This window comes from Neopelma chrysocephalum, unplaced genomic scaffold (assembly GCF_003984885.1).
Source record: "Neopelma chrysocephalum unplaced genomic scaffold, ASM398488v2 Primary Assembly neopelma1_22b, whole genome shotgun sequence".
In the NCBI taxonomy this organism is placed as follows: domain Eukaryota; kingdom Metazoa; phylum Chordata; class Aves; order Passeriformes; family Pipridae; genus Neopelma; species Neopelma chrysocephalum.
Window position 1 is genome coordinate 8,217,573 of NW_020897690.1, and position 24,731 is coordinate 8,242,303.

At 42.1% G+C, this 24,731-nt stretch overlaps 1 protein-coding gene across 7 annotated transcripts in view; it reads left to right on the plus strand.

The window, feature by feature from the left end:
- The first annotated feature begins 261 nt into the window (after nucleotides 1-261).
- Nucleotides 262-24,731, plus strand: part of ANKS6 (ankyrin repeat and sterile alpha motif domain containing 6) — a 43,073-nt gene continuing 18,603 nt past the window's right edge. For 4 of the 7 annotated variants that reach the window (XR_003533612.1, XR_003533613.1, XR_003533615.1 and 1 more), the window contains exons 1-7: nucleotides 4,598-4,981; nucleotides 8,386-8,885; nucleotides 12,413-12,457; nucleotides 15,815-16,019; nucleotides 18,115-18,221; nucleotides 19,594-19,742; nucleotides 23,967-24,177. Coding sequence is in view for 4 of the 7 variants with exons in the window: in XM_027679500.1 (XP_027535301.1) it covers nucleotides 4,626-4,981; nucleotides 8,386-8,885; nucleotides 12,413-12,457; nucleotides 15,815-16,019; nucleotides 18,115-18,221; nucleotides 19,594-19,742; nucleotides 23,967-24,177 (1,573 nt within the window). In the remaining 3 variants the exon portion in view is untranslated. Of the gene's footprint in view, nucleotides 348-4,152; nucleotides 4,410-4,597; nucleotides 4,982-5,240; nucleotides 5,328-8,385; nucleotides 8,886-12,412; nucleotides 12,458-15,814; nucleotides 16,020-18,114; nucleotides 18,222-19,593; nucleotides 19,743-23,966; nucleotides 24,178-24,731 lie in introns of those variants that run through there. The other 3 variants (XM_027679531.1, XM_027679539.1, XM_027679523.1) reach the window with 3 other exon arrangements.

Here is a 24,731-nt window from a genome sequence, read left to right on the forward strand (position 1 = left end):
TTTTTTAGTAATTTTTTCAAGGTTATTTCTGTTTCTATGCCTGAAAGGACCAAAGCTAACATATATGAGTCCAGTGATACTGGGCAAGTATTTGCTTTTCTATGATGGTATTTCTACTGTATGTGCCTGCCTTTTCATTAAGGTAGAGATAAGTGTCGTCACACAAAACAAATGCTAAAAATTTCAGTTTTCTTTTTCTTAGAAGTATGTCTTCCTTGTGATTCACATCAGTAAGGTTTTACAGTAGAAAACAAGCCTTTTACTCCTTGAATTGCCATGAAGAAAGATCATCATATTTGGGGATTTGAGATGCCATCATCCACAGACTTTCATAATGCAGAGTATGAGTGAGTCAGCTGCCTCTAGTTTTATGGATTTCTTCAGAACGTATTGCTTGACTACTTGCATTTTTACATTTCTGGGATGCTTTTGATTATGATGGTAATTTTACAATCTTCCATATTATGTGATCCTGTAGAAATTTGCTCAGGTATTAAGGTATATGTCCATATATATTACAACCTATTATTACTGTAAGGGCAACAGAATTTTTTGTGATGTTACCTGGCCAATTTGTAGTTCTACATCCCTGCTTTTTGCCATATTATACTTACTTTACTAGTTCCACCCATATGTTAACGTGCCCTAATGGTTTCCTAGTCTTTGTTTTGCAAATGGTGAGTTCTGTGTCTTGCAGAAGAATGGCTCTAAGTTTATCTCCTTTATGTGACTTTGTTTGATGAGTAGCATCCATAAAGCTTACATCTTCCTGCTGGTGTTTTCACAGAATCAATTAGGTTGGAAAAGACCTTAGAGATCATTGAGTACAACCTATGACCAAACACGACCATGTCAACTAGACCATGGCACTAAGTGTCACGTTCATTATTTTCTTAAACTCCTCCAGGGACAGTGACTCCACCACCTCCCGGGCGGTGCATTCCAATGTCTGATCACTCCTTCTGTGAAGAACTTCTTCCTAATGACTAACCTAAACCTCCTCTGGTGCAGCTTAAGGCTGCATCCTCTTGTCCTATTGCTAGTTTCCTGGGAGAAGAGACCCTCACCTGGCTACAACCTCCTTTCAGGTAGTTGTAGAGTGATAAGGTCTCCCCTGAGGCTTCTCTTCTCCAGGCTTAGCAACCCCAGCTCCCTCAGCTGTTCTTCATAGGACTTGTGTTCCAGACCCTTCACCAGCCTTGTTGCCCTTCTTTGGACACTGATCCCTGGGGGACACCACTAGTGACTGGTCGCCAACTGGATGCAGCACTGTTCACCACTATTCTCTAGGCCCGGCCACCAGCCAGTTCTTAACCCAGCAGAGAGTGCCCCTGTCCAAGCTGTGGGCTGCCAGCTTTTCCAGGAGTATGCTGTGGGAGATGGTGTCAAAGGCTTTGCTGAAGTCTAGGTAGACTACATCCACAGCCTTCCCCTCCTCCACCAGGACGTCACCTGGTCATAGAAGGAGATCATGGTCAGGCAGAATCTGCCCTTCTTAAATCCATGCTGGCTGGGTCTGATCCCTTGTCCATCCTGCATGTGCCATGTGATTGTGCTCAAGATGATATCATTAGCAGTGGAGACTTAGGTTAGAAAAGTTTCACAAATGTTGAGCTCACATTTTTGCTCTTGCTTTATCTGTTCGGCACTTTTTGGCAGGCTTGTCCTGTTCCTTGCACTTTCCTCATCTCCTTTTTTCTAAAGTAATTTCTTCATTAGAGTTTCTTCTGTCATTTTAAATTATTTTTGCCTCAGAGCAATCCAACATTGATTAGCACAGAATTGATGTGAAGGAATTTCTTGTCAAAAGCAGTGCACTTTTCACTGACTGGACAAACAAGATGCAGTTTGGATGAATCTTCTGAACAACTAACGCACAATCTGCACTTGAGAATCTTGGTTTTGTTTTGTCCTGTATTATCTGCATTATCTGTATTATACTGTAAACTCTGCACTGATGTGGCTTTACCTTGACTATTGTGTGCAGTTTTGATCACCGCAATATAAGAAAAATATTAAGCTCTTAGAGAAAATCCGAAGGAGGGCAACGAAGATGGTGAAGGGCCTTGGGGGGAAGCCATATGAGGAGTGGCTGAGGTCATCTGGTCTGTTCAGCCTGGAGAAGAGGAGACTGAGGGGAGACATTGCCGTGTACAACTTCCTCGTGAGGGGAAGAGGAGGGGCAGTCACTGATCTCTTCTCTGTGGTGACCAGTGATGGGACCAGAGGGAATGGCCTGAAGTTGAGTCAGGGGAGGTGACTTGGGTATTAGAAAAAGGTTCTTCACCCAGAGGGTGGTTGGGCACTGGAACAGGCTCCCCTGGGAAGCCAGCATCAAGCCTGACACAGTTCAAGAAGTATTTGGAAAATACTCTCAGGCTCTTGGGGGTGGTCCTGTACAGGGCCAGGAGTTGGACTCGATGATCCTTGTGGGTCCCTTCCAACTCTGCATATTCTATGATTCTGTGATCTTCCAACCTAAGCTTTCTCCATCATTTTACCCTAATGAACAGTTTGAAAGGCTTAGGTTGTTCTTTCATTGGTGAAGAAATCAAATACTGGATTTTCCAGAGGGCTTGGTACTGCATCATCCATGAGAATATTCTATAGCACTTCATTAATTTCAGAAGAAATCTGATTATTTTTTCCTTGCCTTGATTCTCATTCAGTGACAGAAATCACTGACTGATCATACCAGTATAGATGCCTAGGATGCCAACTGAAGATAGTAATGACCATCAGATAACAGCAGCAAAATTCATCACAAATAATTTCTTCTCTCATTTTGTAAACCCCAACAAAGATTTCCTATTGATTACTTATAAGTTTATTAAAATAAGAGTTTTATCTTTGCTGTTAGGTTCCTAATTACATTCGTGATATCTTTGTCTGGAGTTTCAAACCATTAGTAGAAATTGATAGCGTAATCATCAGTTACATAACATAAATTTGTACAATCACTATGTACATTAGCTTATCTCAAAGAAAAACTGGAGTGATTGTGTCACTAATTTGACTATATCTGAGTATGCACTTTGACATGGTAAGTATGACCCAGTTTTCTTCAATCATGAATAATGTGTTACATTAATTACTCTTGTCATTCCCTTCTTCCAAGCTCTGAAATGTTAAACAGAGTAAATTGCGCCATCCACCTTTATTGATAATGGCAAGCTCCTCATACTATCGTAATTTAAGAATGGCTGTACTGGCTGGACCAAAAGTCTACCTAGCCATGCATCTTCCCTCTGAAGATGGCCAATGTAAGCTTCTTTATGCTTAAGGAAATTATTTAACCTAAGTATATATGTTACATATTTAAATATTCTATGAGTTAACACATCTATAATGAAGGAAGCATCACTGAATATGTGCCCTCGCTAGGAATTTGTTCTATTACTTCTGTAACGATAAATAAGCAATTTTTTTTTCTTTGCTGTGAATGGTACTTTCCCAGAGGAAAAGTGGCCATAAGCACAGCCAGGACTCCTGTTTGCTGTAGACTTTCTCCAAGTGTAACTTGTTTGGCCCTTTGCCATGATGGTCTGGCAATCTGGATTCACAAGTGGCTCCAAGTCAAAAAGCTTTGTAACTTGGAAGATAAGGATGCCACTGCCTAAAACAGGGGATTGCTTAATTTTAATGGCATTTGGTGGTTTTACTACACTCCCTATAAGCTTTCCTAGTCCTCTCATCCCCAAATGCTCCACCACTGTAGTAAGTGCCCTGTTCTGCCATTGAAGTAACTGATTTTCATAGAAAATTACTTGCCTGAACTTGCAGGTACACAACACGATATTCTTCAGTGACTAAATTCAAGAGTTTGCTTTATTTTTTCCCCTTGCTTTAGATCTTGTAAACCAGAATAACCTGGGAAAAGTTTCAGGTTACCTGGGAGGGTGAAGCTAAAGAGAGGTACCTAAGAAATCCAAATTTTATGCTCAAAGTCTTTGAACTGAAAGACTAACCAGTGCTGTCAGGCGGTGGAAAATGTATGGGTTTTTTTTAGGAAAGACTCATCTTTGAATCCTGCTACCTCAGTGAAGGGAGAGACTGGTTTGGAGCTAAAGGAAAGACCAAGTAGGAAGGTCCAAGAAAGGGCTGAAGTATCGCATAAGCAGAGTGGGGCTGACAGAGTCACTGTGCCAAGCTGGAGAAATCACGTTGTGAAGCAAAGAAAAGGGATTACTGTGTTAGGTGAGAGCGAATAAGCTCCGTAGCGAAGGCTTGCTGCCATGACCCCGGGCAGATACACTTATTTGTGTGGGAGTCAGTCACGGTGTGGAAAACGTCTGCGGCCCTGATGACAGAATCCCCCTGGGCCAGGAGCCGTGGAGACCCCGGCGCTGGCTGGGCGAGGCGAGGCGGCACTGCCGGCTGGGCAGGGAAGGCGCCGAGGCCCCGGCCAGGTAGGGAAGCCCCTCGCCGGCTCCGCGGAGTGCAGCCCAGCCTGGCTCCCCCTCCCCGCCCTGCGAAGCGCGGCCGCACCGCAGTGGCCGCCCTGGGCCGGCCTCCTCCCGCCGGCGGAGTCCCCTCCTCCCCGCTGCCTTCCCGGCGGCCGCCGAGCCGCTGGCGGGGGGGCGGTGGCGGGCGGGTGAGCTGCTCGGGACCCGGTGGCGCTGCCCATGGGGGAGAGCGGGGTGCCCCCCCAGGTCCAGCTCTTCCTCCGCGCCTGCGAACAGGGCGACTGTGAGACCGCCCGGCGCCTCTTGGGGCTGCCCGGCGGCGGTGGCGGCACCGCCGATCTGGCGGCCCCCTCCTCCTGCGGCCCCGAGGAGGCGGCGGCGGAGCCCCGCGGAGAAGCGTCGACCCCGCCGACCCCTGCCGTGCCCGTGGACTGCACGGACGAGGCCGGGAACACGGGGCTGCAGTTCGCCGCGGCGGGCGGGCACGAGCAGCTAGTGCGGTTCCTGCTGCGGAAGGGCGCCTCGGTACAGAGCAGGAACCACTACGGATGGAGCCCCCTCATGCAAGCGGCCAGGTACGGGAGGGGGGGAGCGGGACAAGAGCGGGTGTCCGGCCGCTATCCCGCCTCGCCGCGGGGCACCGGCCTAGTCGGCGGCAGCACCGGGGCGGGGAAGGGAGGGAGGGCCGCCGAGGCTGAGCCTTCCCCGCCCCGAGGCTGCCGCGAGCGCTCGACTGCCTTGCCCTTCAAATCCCGTTCCCCGGTCCAGGGGAGGGCGCCCGGGAGCGCTGGGGAGCTCCAGGCGGGTCAGGCGTGTGGGAGAGCAGGCGGGCGCCATGTTGGAGGCTGCAGTCGGTCGTCGCCGGTGTATCCCGGCGTTATGCCGGGGGATCCGAGCCGTCACCTGTTTCCGTCCCTGGGGGTGGGTAAGGAGGGATTGTCTAGTGTAGATTTGGGTAAGTGTTGCGCTGGGGCATTAGGTTTTTATCTTTTGTGGTGATTGAAGCAGTGAACGCTATTTCTTGGGTAAAGCCAGCGCAGAATTGCAGTCACGGGTAACCTGAACGTGAAAACACTGCTCCTCTCTTTCCTTCTGTGACAATAGGATTCGCACGTACCCTTACGAATTTTTATTTTTTTTGGAGGGGCGGGGGTATGTGTGTGTCTTACCTACTTGTTGAAATGTCACGTCTGACATAAAACATACTGAAGCAAACAGACACAATTAATTTCCCTTGGCTTTCCCATGTGTTCCTAAGTGGCTCGCTGGAGGATATGGAAAATCATTGCTGAGAGTTTTTAATGACAAAACTGGGTTGTTTTCTGCATCGGTGATGCTGTGCTTTCTGTAACCCACTGCTGGGCTGTGGGAGGTCCTTGAATTGCTAATGCTGGTGTTGGTACTTATCTTTACACGTACAAGTATGCCTTGGGCTCACAGGCGTGTTTTGCGGGGTTGGAGGGCAGTGCTTTGCTATAATAACTGAATGCTTAATTGAGAGGAGAAATGTTTTTTGTGTTTTGGTCTTTTTTTTTTCAGTTTCATAGCGTTTGAATACTTGAAAGAAAAGAATCTGTTTCAAAGTCAGCATTTCTCTTTCCAATTAATGGCCATAGCAAGTTCCCAAAGAATGAGTCACACAGCTGGTTCCCCAGCAAGAACAAGGAAGACAAGGTTCAACAATTTTGTTATTTTATGAAGGTTAAAAAAAAAGAAAAATAGTTGCAGAAACAGTCTTAGATTTTTTCCCCTTAATGAAAACCATACGCTCATTCTCTAAAAACAATGAAGTCAAATCACTATAACCCTCTCACTGATTTCAAGAAATTACTTGCTGACACTTGAAAAGTATTGTATGTATTATTGAAACCTGTGCAGAAAGCATAAAGTAGAAGAGCATGTTTCTTTTTTCTTTTTAATGGATAACCAAAAAGGAAACATAGTGTTTATACCAAGGTAAGTTTGAGACTATGTAGATGTTTAATTTTCTGGCTGTCGTTAGTCCTATTGAAATTGCACAAGAGATAGCATATGTGCATAAAATCAATCATGTGTACAGGAGTTGCAGGCTCTACTGAGGGGATGAAGTGAAGGCTACCAGGATAGACCTTGTGACTATGCAGGCCCTGGAGGCTTCCTCCTGCAGCTGTGTACTTTCTGAAAGGAAACTAAGGACATTTGGTCTCACTTTTGCTTTAGTGGTTGGTAGCATTATTCAGGATTTCCTCAACTAACATTTGCTCTGCTGCAGTGTACAAAGACTGCTTTTAGTGTTGAAGTTGGGTTGTGTTATGAGCGCTGTACAAACATAGTCATGCATAATGTCTGCAACAAGAGCACAACGCGCACATCTTGTCAAAGTATTATGTTTATTAAAATGTGGGGTTCCTCAGCTGAGGAACAGTAAAGGTTTTCCTTTTCCTCATGATTACCTAGCTCGTTGGGGGTATGGCTTGCACGATTGTCTTTTGCTTACTGACAAACTACCAGAGCCTCTGATAATCAAGTCATATCAAAGCTCGGTTACTGATAAAACTGGTGTCTGAGTTCAGTACTCTGACCAAGTTCTTGTAGATGTTCTACACAAGGAGGGTTTAATGATTTCATTCCATCTTTCTTTATTGGAACATACTGGATGTTACACAGGGTTTTGATTTAGCCCAGTGATACAGCAGTCTCCTGAAATTGTAGCACAAGCCTGACATAGCGATTGCACAACAGACAGTCAAAACAGAAGACAAACAGCACAGCTATTACCAGTCCCTGTAGGCTCACCATCGCAATGCTGGGTGTTGGGAGGAATGGGTTAAAAATTAGAAGACTGTCCAGGAGGATTGTAAATCTCTCAAGAGACGTTCCAGCTGGGAATAACTCTTTATAAGCCTGTGTGAACAGCAGGCCAGTGATACTCTAGCACGGACTGATGATGATGCCTGTGTCTCCAATTGCTTACCTCTGCCTATGTGTTGCTTTGGGGATCCCCAAGTTAACAGAAATGAATTTACTTTTTTACATTTTAGCTACAAATTTGTGGTGGTTACAGCTGCCTGTCTGTGTCAACTCACACACTGGGTATCCCCAATTAGCAGGGAGGAGAATGCGACTGGAAGCCAAGCCCAGCTCCAGTGCCTTGCTCTCTTCAAAATTCATTTTGTTGGTTGGTCAGTTTTGGTGCTCTGTGTTGGGCTGAACTGTGTAGATACTTCCCCCATGCTGGTCTGGCTGACTTAGAAGCAGAATATTTTCCGTTGATTGTTTTAGGGAAGGCCATTCACACAGACAGTTGTCCCACTCTTCTAATAGAGCCATTTCTCTCTCTGATCCCCTTGGTGTTGAGTGAAGTTCAGGTTACTCTACAACAGCTGTAGCCACTGGCTGTTCATCTCTGAGCTTAATGGGCACATTCTCATCTTCTTTCATTGTGGGCGTTAATTCATGGTTCACAACTGGAAAACAGAGGATAATGCAAATATAAAAGACTAGCTATCCAGTTCATAAAATGACCATTTTTCTTTTTTTATTTAGCACTGGCTCTTTGCAGTTTTTACTCTACTTGTTCAGTAGTAATGAGGATACTTAATTAAGATTTCTGGAAACAAATTGGATTTGATTTTTGATTGTGATACAGCCGTAGAAATAAAATGAAAGTGACGCTCTGGTTCATGTTAGTTATGAGTTGGTACCATGCAGCTGAAAATGAGGCTGGCACGTTGCTGCTTTAACCAGACCATCCTCTTAAATAGGGGTCTGCTTTATGGGCGTGGTCACTGGTATGTGTGGAATGGTTTAGTTTACAGTCCTCAGCTGACAATTGCTCTCTTCCAACGAGGTGATCACTGTCGTGTTCAGTGTTGTGTGTATGATCCCTCATAGTGTATTAGTCAACAGGCCAATTAGATGACAAAGTTTTCTGAGTTCAGAATGTGTTGGGTTTGGCCATCCAAGGTGTTAATTCTCCTCCCTTTCTCTTTCTCTCAAGATTTGGACATCTAAGTGTGGCCCACATCTTGCTGGAAAATGGTGCTGATCTCAATGCACAGAATAAGTTAGGAGCCAGTGTCCTCACAATGGCCTCCAGAGGTGGCCACGTCAGCATGGTGAAGTTGTTGCTGGAATCTGGAGCTTTTGTAGACAATTACGACCATTTTGGCACAAATGTACTTGACAGCAGCAGAGACGACGTTCCTGATATCACTCCACTAATGGCAGCTGCTCAGCATGGACATGAGGCAGTGGTACATCTGTTACTGGACTGGGGAGCTGATTGTAATTACGCTGTGAAGACGATGGGCTGGAGTCCTTTAATGCTGGCAGCCGTTAGTGGAAAGGTGAGCTTGGCACAGCAGCTCATGGAGAAAGGTGCCAATCCTGATCACCTGAATGTACTACATAAGACACCTTTTGAAATCTCTGTTGGCTTCAAACACAAAGACATGAAGGACTACTTGGAATCTCTCACAACGATCAGACCTCAGGCAGGTATGGAGTGTTATTTTTTTGTTTCGCTTTCTTGCAGTTTTGATTGTGTATTTAGAAATGGAAAGTCTCATTATGTATGTGCATGGTGTTCTTTATAGTCTGTAACTGGACTATTTTGACTATGTTGGAGTAGGTACACCTACTTCAGGTGAGGTACGAGTGCTCAGTGTCAACAGATTTTTTTCCACATTAGCAGGGTGAGATTACTGTCCTGCAATAAGAATCATGTGAAACATTATAAAATGTTCTAATGTTTTAGATACTTTTTACTTTTAAAGCACATGACCCAGGTGCTCATTTAGGAGGAAAATTACAAAGGCCTATTTGAAATGACACAAAGAAGTGGCATAAAAACCAGAATAGGATATCAAAGAAAGGATGTTGCAGACTCAAAGAAAACCTAAAAGACAGAAAATCTAGCAAACCTGACTTGTCAGGAAAGACTGAAGAGTTCAGTCTGTCTAGTTTCATGATGAAGTGATTAAGAAATTACGTTAATAAAGTGTCCGTGTTAAAGACAGGTCAAATAGTGGAGGGCCTTTTTATGTGGTTGCCAAATTAAAAAACTGTGAGTTTAAAGTTAGAGGAATTTAAACGGGAAATAAGATACTATGGTGAAGCTTTGACCTGAAGTGACTTAATAGAGGTATGCAATCTCTAACAGTTGCAATCAAGGTTAAATGCCTCTCTAAAACTTGTTCTTGGGTTGTCTTCATTGGGTGTTGCATACAAGGCCTGTGACACACAGAAAACTGGATGAGGTTAACCTAATGTTTTCTTCTACCACTCTGAATATGAAACCTACTCCAAGTCCTTTGAAAGTGGACTGTGTGTTCTAAGAAAACTGAGTATTAATGTGGATGAATAGTAGGTTGGCATGTCCCCTACTTCTCTGATCCTTGGAGGAGCAGGGAATACTTAATTAATCAGTTTGATTGGAACATTGTGTAGGACATTGGAACGTCAATAAGTCATTTCAGAGACTGAGACCTTATTCTGTTTTGGGGACACTTTTCAAGATATTTATGCTTTGTGATGCAGGCCAGTGCTGAGAGGTGCTCGGCAAGAGGATTTGAGTGCACAGGAACAGGCCGTACCGGTGTGCCGAAAGGCAAGCCGGCGGGGAAGACAACCAGCTTGGTTAAACAAGGAGATTCTGAAGGAAATCAGGGATAAAAAGAGAGTTTACCGACTATGGAAGAAAGGGCAGGCTACTTACGAAGAATTCAGGAAGACAGCTAGATCATGCAGAAAGAAAATCAGGGATACAAAAGCACAATTTGAAGTTAAATTAGCCACTTCTGTTAGGTATAATAAAAAGTCCTTCTATAAATACATTAATAACAAAAGGAGAGGCAAAGAAAACCTCCATTCTTTGAGGGACTTGGAGGGAAACATAGTTAATAAAGATGAGGAGAAGGCTGAGGTACTTAACACCTTCTTTGCCTCAGTTTTTACCAGTAGGACAGGTGGCCCTCAAGGCAACTGGCCTCCGGAGCTGGTAGACAGAGATAGGAAACCAAATAGTCCCCTTGTATTCCAGGAGGAAATAGTTACTGACTTACTGAGTCATCTGGATCCTCACAAGTCTATGGGACCAGAGGGGATCCATCCTAGGGTAATGAGGGAGCTGGCAGAAGAGCTTGCCAAGCCGCTCTCCATCATCTTCCAACAATCCTGGCTCACTGGGGAGGTCCCATATGACTGGAAGTTGGCAAATATCACCCCAATCCATAAAAAAGGCTGCAAGGCTGACCCGGGTAACTACAGGCCTGTCAGCCTGACCTCGGTGCCTGGCAGAGTTATGGAGCGGATTATCCTGTGTAAAATCACACAGCAGCTACAGGATGGACAAGGGATCAGACCCAGCCAACATGGGTTTAGGAGGGGCAGATCTTGTTTGACCAACCTGATCTCCTTTTACGATCAGGTGACCCACCTGGTGGACGAGGGAAAGGCTGTGGATGTGGTCTATCTGGACTTCAGCAAAGCCTTTGACACTGTCTCCCACAGCATACTCCTGGAAAAGCTGGCAGCCCACGGCTTAGACAGGAGCACTCTCTGCTGGGTCAGGAACTGGCTCGAGGGCCGGGCCCAGAGAGTGCTGGTGAACGGAGCTGCATCCAGTTGGCAGCCGGTCACCAGTGGTGTTCCCCAGGGGTCAGTGCTGGGCCCAGTCCTTTTTAACATCTTTATCGATGATTTAGATGAGGGGATTGAGTCCATCATCAGCAAATTTGCAGATGACACCAAGTTGGGAGGGAGTGTCGACCTGCCGGAAGGCAGGAGGGCTGTGCAGAGGGATCTGGATAGACTGGAGAGATGGGCAAACTCCAATGGAATGAAGTTCAACAAGGCCAAGTGCCGGGTCCTGCACTTTGGCCACAACAACCTGTCCCTGCAGCGCTACAGGCTGGGGACAGAGTGGCTGGAGAGCAGCCAGGCAGAAAGGGACTTGGGGGTGCTGATCGACAGCAGGCTGAACATGAGCCAGCAGTGTGCTCAGGTGGCCAAGAAGGCCAATGGCATCCTGGCCTGCATCAGGAACAGTGTGGCCAGCAGGAGCAGGGAAGTGATCCTTCCCCTGTACTCTGCATTGGTGAGGCCACACCTTGAGTATTGTGTTCAGCTCTGGGCCCCTCAGTTCAGGAAGGACATTGAGGTGCTGGAGCGGGTCCAGAGAAGAGCAACGAGGCTGGTGAAGGGACTTGAGCACAAGTCCTATGAGGAGAGGCTGAGGGAGCTGGGGTTGTTTAGTCTGGAGAAGAGAAGGCTTAGAGGCGACCTCATCACTCTCTTCAACTACCTGAAGGGAGGTTATAGCCAGGCGGGGGTTGGTCTCTTCTCCCGGGCAACCAACAATAGGACAAGGGGACATGGGCTCAAGCTCTGCCAGGGGAGGTTTAGGTCAGATGTTAGGAAGAAATTCTTTACAGAGAGGGTTATCAGGCATTGGAACGGCCTACCCAGAGAGGTGGTGGATTCACCATCCCTGGAGGTTTTTAAAAAGAGATTGGACGTGGCCCTTAGTGCCATGATATAGTAATTGGAGTTGGATCAGGGGTTGGACTTGATGATCTTGGAGGTCTCTTCCAACCCTACCTATTCTATGATTCTATGATTCTATGATTCTATGATTCTATTTGAGTGTTCACTATTGTACAAAGGATTACACCTGACCACAGAACCATACTGTGGTTCTTTAATGAATGTTTTAGTCTTCCAGGCAGGAAACACTAGAGTTACCAAATACAATTTCCTGATAGAGAATGGAATTTGAAAAGCCTGTGCTGGTGCTTTATTGTGGTTTGTAGCTTTAGCTCTGCAAAGAGAACCATACAGGTGAGTTACTCTTCCCAAAGGGAATAAAGAAGTTGTCAGTGGTTTCTTTGTTATTATTAAATGTATGTCTAAACATACGTTTTATAGTACTTTTATGTAATTTTTAATAGTTTTTGCTATAAAAATTTACTAGAAATTATTGCTTTTTTATTGATTGCTAATAGAAATATTTATATTCTTTCCAGATACAGAAAAGAGGCAACCTGATGTCTTTCATGCTTTGAAACTGGGTAAGTACTGAACAATTCTTCCACCACGTCTAATTGTTGTAACTTTTGAGCATGTTTGTTTCCTAACATGGGAAACAGATTTCTGTTTCTTCTCTTCAGGTGTAAGCTACCAAAACGTCTTCCTGGGAAAGCCTCAGGTCTATTAGATTTTTAGAGAGTTCAGGTTCCCTTCTTGTACCCCTGTGATAATTGAGATTTACAAATGTTGGTACTGGGTCAGAAGGAGTACTAGGGGAAGGGCCCCATGAATACTGGTCAGCATACTCTCTCTGGTTTTTTTTGCCAGCACTGTTAAAAAAAGCAACTCACTAGGTTAAGGGGTATCCAGGCCAGAGTTCAAAGTAAATTCTGGAGTCTCTGTAGGTTCCAGGGTTTCTGTTTAACAAAGTCTGTGATGTGGGTCTGTATTAAAAAAGCCACCTGCTGCCTTTTACCAAATTGGGACACAAAAAATTAGTTCTGTGCTTTTGTATCATTCCCATTCCAGCAAATCAGCTGAGTGTTGTTGTTGGATGTTAGTTCTACTGAGTGCACTCAAGTGCCTGCCGGGTTTGTCTGGATTTCTGACTGACTTTCCAAGGAAAATGTACATGCCTGTGATTGAGTTGAAGGCAGCCTATGCCATGAAGCAGTTTACCATCTGTGTAAAGGTGTAGTGGGTTGACTTTGGCCAAATACCAGGTACCCAGTAAAGTCACTATCTCACTTCCCTCTGCAGCTGAACAGAGGAGAGAAAAAAAACCCGCTAAGGATTCATGAGTTGAGAGAAGAGCTGGGAGAGATCTCTTACTGATTCCTTCATGAGCAAAACAGATTCAAAGTAGGGATATTACTTAAATTTGTTACTAACAGGATCAGAGCAAAAGAGCGAGAAGTAAAATAATCTTAAAAACACCTTCCCCCCAACCCTCCTTGCCGTGGTTTGCTCAGGAAATGAGAGACTGCGTGCTCCAAGGGTTCAGATGTGAAATGGTCAAGGAACTTTATTAAACTGAACTGATTTCTGGAACTGAAGGTGGACTTCAAAATGGCTCCCGCTTTATATATTGTAAGGTGAGAACATGCTGGAAGGTGGGCAGAATTAGGGAAGAGTAAGGGCAGTGCATGCAAATTAACAAGAAAACGTAACTAAGTATGGAAACCACTGCAATGCAGTAGAAATTACCAATGGGAGGACAGGGTATAGGGCCATGAGGGAGAGTGGAACTTTCCAGCATTAGGGGTACAGTATATGGGGAATTGTACAACAAACACAACATAAAACATAAAACACAAAACACAACATTGAAACACAACATAAAATCCAAAATGCATATTCTTCAATGGTTCACAAAAGTCTGTATCTGCTTATAAAGTTAGGAAGAATCCTGAATTTGGTGCTCTGTTTTCAATCTTCATTTCCTCACCTCCAACACCACCTCCTTTTCATGTTCTCTGTCCTTCCCCCCAGTGGCGCAGGGAGGCAGGGAAAGGGAGTTATGGTCAGTTGTTGTTTCTGATGCTGCTCAGGGACAGGAGTCCTTCCCTGCTCCCATGGGTCCCTCCCACAGGAGACAGTCCTTGATGGACCTTTCTGATGTGAGTCCATCCCACAGGCAACAGTTCTTCCCAAACCGCTGTCCCGTGGATCACTTCTCCGTGGGGTGCAGTCCTTCATGAATGAGCTGTACTGACGTGGGTCCCCCACAGGGGCCACAAGTTCTACCCGGGAAAACCCTGCTCCAGCGTGGGCTCCTTTTTCCACAGGCTGCAGGTCTCCGGCAGGACCCTGCTCCATCTTGGGCCTCCCACAAGGTCACAGGCTCCTCATGGTCTCTGCACCCCGATGGTCCTCCATGGGCTGCAGAGGGACAGCCTCCATCATGGTCTTTACCATGGACTGCAGGGGCCTCAGCTCTGGTGCCTGGAGCACCTCCTGTCCCTCCTTCTGCACTGACCTTGGTGTCTACATTGTTGTTCCTGTGTTCTCACTCTGCTCTTCCCTGGCTGGAATTCTCTCTGCACAATAGCTTTCTGTTCTTAAATATGTTATCACAGAGGCATTACTATTACTCCTGATTGGCTTGGCCTTGGCCAGTGACAGGAAGTCCGCCCTGGAGCCGGCTGGCATTGGCTCCACCAGACAGGGGAAGCTTCTAGCAGCTTCTAACAGAAGCCACCCCTGTAGCCCCCCCGCTACCAAAACCCAGCCACAGAAACCCACTACAAAAGGTGAGACTTTTTTCATTTGCGTGACAGTTATGATTTGCTTATTCCTGCCTCTGTTGCTATGGTGGTACATACAGTCACAGAGATCTTTTCTTTCCTTTAACTTCCCTGCTTTTGCTTGCCATATATCATCAAAAAATAATGGTGGTCAGTGAGCTTAAGCTCTTTAAGATAACCATGACTATTTCATACATTTTTTAAAAGTGCTTGCTCCTAATTTAAGTTTAGAAAAAACCACAACCTTGTTAAAATATATTCAGTAGCATATTTTGTATACTGCTTTTCCTAATCTAGACAGGAACTCAAGTGACTAGCAGCCCTTATACTTTGAAACTGGAACATTAATTTCACTTTTAAAAAACTAGAAAGATGGCAAATGATGCATTACTTTTGAGCAGGGAGTAGGGGCATTTTGCATTGGAGATTTAGTTCAAATACTGGAGGCAGGACTTTAAAAAATCATTCTGAATATAATGAAGTTGAGCGCTGGAATAGATTAGTTCCTTGGGAGGTTATGGAATTCTATCAGTAGAGATTTTTTGAATCAGTGAACTACCTCTGTTAGAGGAACTTATGGGTTAATGTGACACAAAGCATTTTTCGACCTGCTTAAGGCAAGGAATGGCCTCCTCTGCCACCTTTTAGAGTGCCTTTCTACCCACTTAGTCTGATTATAAAATTGTTGCTTTCTGTGATTTCAGCCTGTGGAAATGGAACAGGGATCTTGGAGTCATCAGTTTTCCTTGCACAACATCATCTTACCACAATTTAATAGAAATATTCCCTATTTGTGTCTTCACATGTGGGTTGCAGTTTGTACAGCTTCCTAACTTAGTTGCTCATTTCAGAAAATAATTCTTCTAATGGAGTTGCACTGTGAGTGTACAGGTAGGGAAAATCAGGAAAATACGGTGTCCCATACTAATGCCACAATCTTATGTAGGCTGAAAAGATGTACTAATTAACTAAAAGACCAAAGATCAGTACAGATTTTTAGCTTTAGTGTTGCAGTTGCTCTAGTACTTTATTTTTTTCTGTTTTAATTCCACTAAATGTAGACCAGTGTCAGCAAATCAAAATACTTAATAATTCAGTGGCTGAGCAGTTCTCTGTTGCCCATGTAGATTATGTTTTATGCCTGTTTTGCAGGAAACTTCCAGCTGGTTAAAGAGATTGTTGATGAAGACCCAAGTCAGGTCAATATTACCAATGTTGACGGTGCATCTCCATTGATGATTGCAGCTGTAACTGGACAGCTACCCCTTGTTCAGCTCCTTGTTGAGAAAAATGCTGATGTTGATAAACAGGATAATGTTCATGGCTGGACAGCACTGATGCAGGCCACATACCATGGGTAAGATATGCACTGTCTTTGGGTCTAGCAGTAAAGAAGTTTAACTCTTCTTGCATCCCAATAGAAAAAAAACTTTTTGATACTGATTCTGGAAGCAGAGGGGTCTTACAAGAAATTGAGACACTTGTGACCTCAGTTTTTCATGACTTATGCACCGTCCTCAGCTTTTCAGACCTGAATGATGTTTGGACTTCAGAATGAGTGAAACATTTGGGAACTTGAAGCTTGCTAAATAAATGCAGAGAACATGGTGCTCCAGGCAGGCACCAGGAGCTTTGGTGTAGATTTCAGTTTCCATCCTTTGATGTTTTTCAGCATTGTGAAAGATTGTATCACCCTGCCAGGGTTATAAGCCACATCAAGCTGTGAAAATTCAAGGCAATCGCCCTTCCATGTGCCATATTTTCCAGTCTTAAACCATTGCTGTGTTTCCTTATTCAGCCTTTAGTTTTCATGGAGTTTTCAGAAATGCAACCAAACTCTGTCATTTTCTCTAAAGCTCCTTTATAAATGTAGGTAGACGCTTAAGAGTCAGACCCCAGAAATTTGCCTGGCTGGTACTTCACGTGTGATCTCTGTCATACACTTGGCACTGTCTGAATACAGTTTTACTGTGACGAGCAATTGGGAGTGTGAGTGTTGGTGTACAGTTGAAGGGTACAAGAGTCCTGTGTGTAAAGCCACATTTGGGGTGCCCCAGTTTGGCTGGGACACCTCATGTGCATAAATAAATAATTAACCTTGTAATTCTGTACTTTGCATCTTAGCCTTTTCTCTTGGCATGGACTAGTTGCAAATTTTCGTAACATTTGGAAATCTTTAACCTCTGCAGAACCTCAGCTAACCCTTCCTGCGGAGCATCAGTGGTGTGGAGGGTCTCGGGCTTGAAGGAGGGAGCAGACAAGTTCTTTGTGAGCCGGGGCGCTAAAGTATTGCATCTCTGTGTGCCCTCAAGGTTCAGGACTGGAAAGCAGGATGGAGGGATGATACAATTTTAAGGAAGAGAAGTAATGAGAAGTATGCAGAGGAGCTGTGCTTAGGATAAGCAGAATTTTTATTAGAGGAGTAACAGTCCTCCTCCATTTTGGGTTGATTTTTGTCTGGAGTGAGTTCAGCAGTGAAAACTTCATGTGTATGATAAGAAGTGATGCTCTGGAGATACTGAGATCTGTTTGTCAGCCTTCAGTGTTAGAATTTGCAGTCACTATTGTTGCTTGAGTATGTTTTTGCTCTGTGTTGTTTATGCATGTCAGAGTTTGTTTTTATACAAGGTCAGTTGCTGCTCAAGAGAAGTTTTGTATTAAATATGTTTTTTCATAGCTTTGTTGTCTGTTCAGTTATTTTGTAGGCAGAATTAAAGTATTGTTTTTAACTCAGGAGGCAAGCCCTGCTTATTTATTCAGGTATATGAGAGGGGAGAGGGGCTAATGGAGCTGGGATGGTGAGTGTCTTTTATGCAGCTGCCTTTTAGGAGCTTTTGTTGGAAGGTGTTTGTGTTGGTTGACATTTAATGCTGATTGTTTTTGCATTTTAAACACCTCAAGGAAGTGATAATGTGCTTTCTAATGATAAAATTTATATCTGTAATTAAGTGAAGTACTGTTTGAAGTTTATAATTATCTTCAGTCAATTTGGCTTTTCTGTGTGCAATTTCTTAATATGCAAGCCGTGAATGTGGGGTTGAGTTGAAGTCCTGGTGATGGCATATGACGACTACTGAGCTGACCTTTCTCTTTTCATCTGCCTTTGTGCCCTAGGCATTAATGGCGCTTCATTGGGAAGGTGTTTGGCAACAAATTCCAGTCAGTTCCAAAGGATCAGTTTAAGAAACTGGCTATTCAAATTAGGTTTTTAAGGCTGACTTTCTGCATGTTGATTAATGTGATTTGTAGTGAGTAAAACAGTGACTGACAAGGGAATCATGGGAGCTTCTAAAGAGCTTGTGAATAAATTTTACGCTAGATTAGTTGCAGAAAAGGTAAAACATCTTTAATTGAGGAGCAATATTATAAAAGGTTGAAAATGGAGTATTGGATGTTTCTATTTTATTTATTTATTTTTTAAGTGATCAACACCTTTTTTTATTCCCTTAAAGAAACAAAAACGTTGTAAAGTATTTGTTAAATCAAGGAGCGGACGTCAATCTCCGTGCAAAAAATGGATATACAGCTTTTGACCTCATAATGCTGCTGAATGATCCAGGTATGCTACTTCAAAAAGCTCTGGGAAAATGTACAACATAAATAAACAAACTTCCTTTCTGATCTAGAAAATACATGAAAGTTGCTAGGAAGTATCCTCTGATGTCCAGGCTGGACTGGACCGACAAAGAACATTGCCTGAAAATGGTGGGGTTTGAGTTAATTGGTTAGATGAGTGTATACATTTAAAGGATAACAGATTTTATGCATTCCTCTTGACTTCGTTTTTGAAGATGCTCAAAAAAATATGGTGTTTATGTCACGAGAGCCAGTTCAGTAAAGAGCAGCAAAGGGGCCGGACAAAAAGAGCGTAGTCGGAACAAAAGTAAGGAACTCCTGGCTGAACCTCCCACTAGTTTTGTAAAGGCTGAGAATAAATTACACTTCAGGGTTCAGGTTGTTTTTCACTTTTTTAAAGGGAGTGCTTTAGAAAAAGCAGCATGCTTTGGGAAGACTTCAATGAAATACATTTAGTTTTTGGTTTAGTTTGTTTAGTTTGTTAATAATTTGTTATTGTTAGCCTTGCTTGGTACCTAAATTGATTTATCTGAAGCCAAAACCCACTACTGCTAATGAAATTAATGTTTCTTTTCTCTGTATTTACACATTGTAATGGTTTTGGTCACTAGCAAGTTCCTTTCCTTGTCAAAAATAGATGATTAGTAGTATGAAATTTTAGGAAATAAATACAGTGAATTATTTTAGAACTAACTTCTGTGACAGAATAGTTTGTCTTGTAACCTTTCTCTCTTGATCAATTCTGTCTATTCTTCTGAAAATCCTACCTGAGTGCCATATAAAATGCAGATTTGCAGAATATTTTTTTTGCTTTCCTGTCCTTATGTCATGCTTGTTCTTTTTTCTTCCTCTTACTTTTATTTCTTTTTTTGTCCACCTTTTTTCTTACCATTTCTTTTCAGTCCCTTCATTGTCCAGGCTGAACATCTTCTTTCTCTTTGGGATTTAATTTCGAGCTTCTTTTCTGCAACCTGCACTTGAAGAAAGAATATTCATTTTTCTCTACTCTCTTCTGTGTCAGGTGAGAAAAGGAAGCATCACAATATTGTTCTTAACTTGTACAAAGTGTGAGAGGAGGCAGTTCAGTTGGTCATGCGTGACTGATTCTGACTGAATAGCTTGGTTATTTATATTGATAAATACCTTTAGAGAGGTGATGATAAGACTGCATCCCACTGTGTGGGAAGAAGGTGTGGGAAATGTCGGTCAAGAAAGAAAGTTTGGGGGATTCATCTGCTTGGTGTTGGAGTGGTAGATTCATTACTACTTATATGGGATTTATAGGGAAAAGTGTCAGAGTCATAATTTAGGAAAGTAAACCAGACTAAACATTGTCTTAATTTGCTTTCTTATAGATACAGAGCTTGTAAGACTACTGGCATCAGCATGCATGCAAGTAGACAAAGACAAGAATAAACTGAACAACAGATCATCTTTGCCTAGTTCCAGAAGTAGGCAATCCTTAAATGTCCCAATGTTGCCAGATGACAAAGGAGGTCTAAAGGTAAATATGTTCACTCTTGATAAATAACCCAAATTAAATTAAATTACATATTCCTGTAATGTATAAGCAGAGAAAGTAATTGCTAAGAAGTATTTTGGATCTAATACGTAACTGAGTTTGTTGGGGATTGTGTGTGTGTTTCTGAGTTTCTTGTTGACAGTGCTTCCTGGTTTTATGGAACGCAGCATGTGTTGAGCATTCTTTTTCTCAGATGGCAATGCAATAGGAAGACTTAAGGAAGTTTGCGTTGAAGCATTTCAGTGCTTAGAAATAGATCTCGTAATTAAGTGGAAGGTACCATGTTCATAAGCTTGGAACTCAGTTTCTATTAGGATCTTAATTTTAAATCTGTACAGAGGTTAGCCTTTATACCCAGAAATAGAAGCAGGCTATTGGCATTGATAATTAAGAAAATCATAGCAGAGATTTTAATATGAAGACTAGTGGAAGAGTGTGCAATTCAGGCTTACATGTCCTCTGCCATGCTGTATCCTTAGCTCCCAACTGATGGTGGTCCCGTAGGAAACAACATAGAGTTAGAACAAATGCGTGCCATTTAAACAAAGGTATTGGGACTTATGTTGTCTGTTTGCAAAAAAGAAGGGAAAAAGCGTTAGTTAGTTTTTTTTATTGTTGCTGTTGTCCATTTACGTGAATAGTTTTTAATTATGGTGTACCTCAGAATTTCCTTGAGTCTGTGATGTCATCTTTTAAGTATAAATATTATCAGGGTGTTGGAAACAGACATGTTACTTTCCAGGCTATTTTTGACATTAATTTTGAAGACTGTTTAAAGTTGTACTTCAGTTCAACTATGTTTTGCAGTTTTAGTTATGAATGAACAAGTGCTATTCAATATGATGCAATGTCAGTTTAAACTGGTCTATATAAGAGTGCAGTTACTTAGGCGGGAAATTGTCAGAATAGCTTTTGGCTTTATGGAATACAGATCAACAACAGATTGGATTCCAGCTCTTGTAGTGTTACGACACAAAGGTTTGAATTAAGGTCATAAAAGATTATGAAGTGAAATATAAAAAAAATTGTTAGACATACAAATGAGTACTGACACATTTCATATTTGGGAATGTTTAAGTATTTGGTCTCAAAACTACAAAATATTACAGTGTTTACAATTCTTAATCAGGCATTTTTTTCAGCAGAAATTGTATTCTCTGTAGTTCTCTGATATATATAGCCTGGAAGCCAATATAGTCCCTTCTTCCATCACTGCTTAATGCTTTATTAACCAGCCTGTCTGACCATGAGTATGTTACATATCCTACTCTCCCTACAAATGTTGAAACAGGGTAAAAATGGTATTTTCAAATTGTCTGGGTGGAGGGCAGTGTCATAACACTCATCTCTCTTTTGACCAGCCTGTGAATTTTTTTCAATCGTTCAGTGAATGTTACATGAAATAGCAAAAAAAATTTTATTAAAGTCAAGCTACAATACAGCTTTTCCTCCCTTCTGCCCACTTACTGGTTACTCTGTCAAAAAGAGGTATTAATTTGGTGGATTTATTCTTGACAAACCCATGTCATATGCTATGTCATATGAGCTGTGATGATGTATGAAGTTTTTTCAATTATACCCTTTCAGGTTAAGCATTTTGATCAGTAAATCTTCAGGTTTTTCCTCTTTGAGTAATTGTGCCTTTGCCTTTTGCCTGATTTCTGTAACTTCCTCCATCCTCTTTTATTGAAGATAAGCAATATTTGTTCAGAGATCGTGTTGTCTATAGTTCCTCTAGGGTAATTTTAATCAATCTTGTCTGGTTTTAATTTGTGCAAGCTCATTTAAATACTCCTACTCTATTAAGCAAATGGTCATGTATTCCTACCTCTCCTGTTAATGATATTCTTACTAAAATATCTGATCACAGGTAGGTTATTTTTGGAGTTTAAAAAAAGAAATCCTTTTCAGTCTCTCCTCTTTGATCACTTTTGTTGTTAACTAGTAGACTTTTTATTTTGTTATGTGTTTCTTTTATTTGTTATTTATGCATAATACAGGCCCTTGTTCCTTTACCTGCTGATTATGCAGTGGATATTCATGATCGCATTATTTACCTCTTTCACACAAGAACTGCTAACTGCTTTGTTTCTCACCATTTCATAGCCTTGAAAACAAAGTTGTGCCTTTTCCATATGCAAAAATTTTATTTCCTCTTTTTTCTTCCTGCTTGTTTTCAGCAAGTTATACTCTCAATGTCAGTATTAGAGCAGTGTGAATTATCACATTCAGTTTCTATTTTAGATTAAAGTTGTTTTAGGGCAGAGATTTCCAGTTCTACCCCTTATGCTTTCATTCCTAGTATTGGTACAAACGTCTAAGGTATTTCTCAAGGAGCAATATAATTTTTCTAGTTCTTTGGTAGTTTCCTTCTCCCACTGCTGCTAGATTTCAGCCTTTTGATGGACACTGTTTTTAACCATAAATGCATTTTTGTTACTTGACTGCTTCAGTGTAATTTAAAGCCCTTTACTCCAACCTCTGTACCTGTGTGATGTGGTAGGGGCATATGGAGAGGCCACAACCTCCTGCAACAGCGGACTAAAAACCCCGGAGCTCAGACCAGAACACCAGAGCACAAGATAAACCTCTTCAGTATAGTTCCTTTCTTGCCAGAGATCAGCAGTTTTTTGTCTGGTAACATGGAGGCTGTACTTATTGTATTTGGGGTTAGTTTGTGGTGCGAGCACATGTTAAAGAAGCAGAAGCACTGTGAGGAGGAGTAACAGAGATGGTAGGCAGTCAGAAGTGATCTTTCTTACACAGGCAAGCCAGCTTCAGTGAACGAAACCAAACCACGTTGTGCAAGCCCTCTCAATTGTAGATTCGTTGTACTCTAGGTTAAACCTAGATGGATTTTTTTGCCCTTTCAATTCCTTTTGGAAGGTGAATAAGTGCTGAACTGTGTAGATTTTATTGCTTTCTCAGAGCTATTTGTCTCTCTTGCCTTTTTTCATCAGATCTTTGTTGCTGAAATTAACATAAGTCTTTATCAGTTGTGACTCCAAGAGACACAGAGGCCTGAGAACTCTATCCATTACTAATGCTCTGTGCAGATCTAAAATCTTTTTAATTATCTGCTACAGGGATTAATATGCAGGGGATAAGTTTACAGTTTACCTTACTTCTACTATATGACAATTGAGAAGACATATATCAGTGAGCAGTTGAAAAATACTGAAGAAGAGAGCAGAATACGTATTGTAAGAAGTGATGGTTAAGAATAGAGAGTAAAATAGGAAAGTGTTGTTATCTAGATTGGCTATCACATAAAGCTGCCTTGATGAAGTATTCTCACTTTTATATAACATTTTTACAAAAAGGGTTCCAGAAAGGGAAGAAGAAACTTTACTAAGAAATAATCAGAAGATACTTATAATCTGACTGATTTATCTACAAACCACTTAATTTTTAATGCAGATTGCATATGTCTTTCATAGTCTAGAGAAATGTCCTGCTAAAGACTTGAAGCATCTTGCATTGTCTGCCTGTAAAAATGTGCAAGTCTGTGAATACTTGAATAAATTTTACTTTGAGCAAAGATAGTCCTTTTATGTAACAATTTCCACATATGTGATGCCTGTATGGATGGAGGTTGTAGGTACAGTAGTCCTAAGGTTTGTGTTGTTTTCACAGCTGATATTTCCTTGCCTTGCTCTTTTTCAGTTTATAGTGTTTCCAGTCTGGTAGAGTTTAAATTATTTGTGTAGCAGCACTGTATGGATTATAGGACTTTAGTTTGACAGGAATACTATCAGAACTCTTCCAGTTTGCCACTGATTTTGAAAATTTTAAGAAGTTTCATTCAGATCAGATAAGCTTCTATGAACACTTCTAAAAAGGAGAAGATAGACATGCCCGTTCATTGATGCCAGAGAGTATAAGAATCGATGGTGAAATTGGAAGCTAATGGAAAGATTAAATATTTGCTATGTAGCTGTAAATATTCCCTATTTAAATTGCCCTAATGCTTCTATCTACCTTGGCTTTCAGGATAGTGTGGAAAAACATTGTAATGCATTTGCCAGGTGACAAATGAGGGAAGAGATTATACAAATAGGATGTTGCTTTTTAGTTTATCTCAAAAACTCCTTGACAGAATTTTTTTATCACTGCTGTAAGGATTACTTAATTGTACATCTCTTTTCCTTTTTTTTTTTTTTCTTTTAGTTGGAACTAAATTGTTGTGTCTTCTTATCAATCTAGTCCTGGTGGAGCAGGATGTCCAATCGATTCCGCAAGCTGAAATTGACTCAGACATTGCGCCATGGATTTCCTTCCAATCCGTTTGTGCCTTTTCCGGATGAGCCTGAACCATCATTAAATTCCACTATAAAAGCAGTTTCACAGAGTGATATGGATGCCTCTGGAAACTTTGATGCTGCTGCAGCTCGGATCACAAATAACAAAGCTAGTGGTAAAGGCAGAGTTGTCTTATGGGAAGTGAGCTCTCTTGGGGTACTCAAGATGATACTATTTCTAATTTATTGAATTAGTTCTTATTTAGCCTAATATAAATGAAAAGACATGTAATGTATTTGTAGTATGTAGAAAGAGATGTTCGCACTCCTGACTGTTAATCGTGATGAACACTCAGTGCAGCATCATTTAAGCAGGAAAACGCTGATATAACCATGTTACTGTTCTTTAGCAAGCACCATTAATTTGGAGAATAGAAACAGGTCACTGAGAAGTGTTAGTATCTTTGATAAACTAATTTATATAGTGAAAACCAATTTATTTGAACAAATAAAGAAAGAATCCTGAGAAGAAAGTGAAAAAGCCCAAATTGTAAAGCACATCTACTGAAATTGTACAGCTGTCCATGAAGCCCCCTCACCCCCAGTTTGTGATGCAAAGTAAGACTATTGGCATAACTTTAATTTAGGTGCATGACAGTGTCACTGGAAATCTTTGTTGTGTGTGCTTACTGAGGGTAAAGCTGTTGACTGTTTGAGAACAAAACACTGT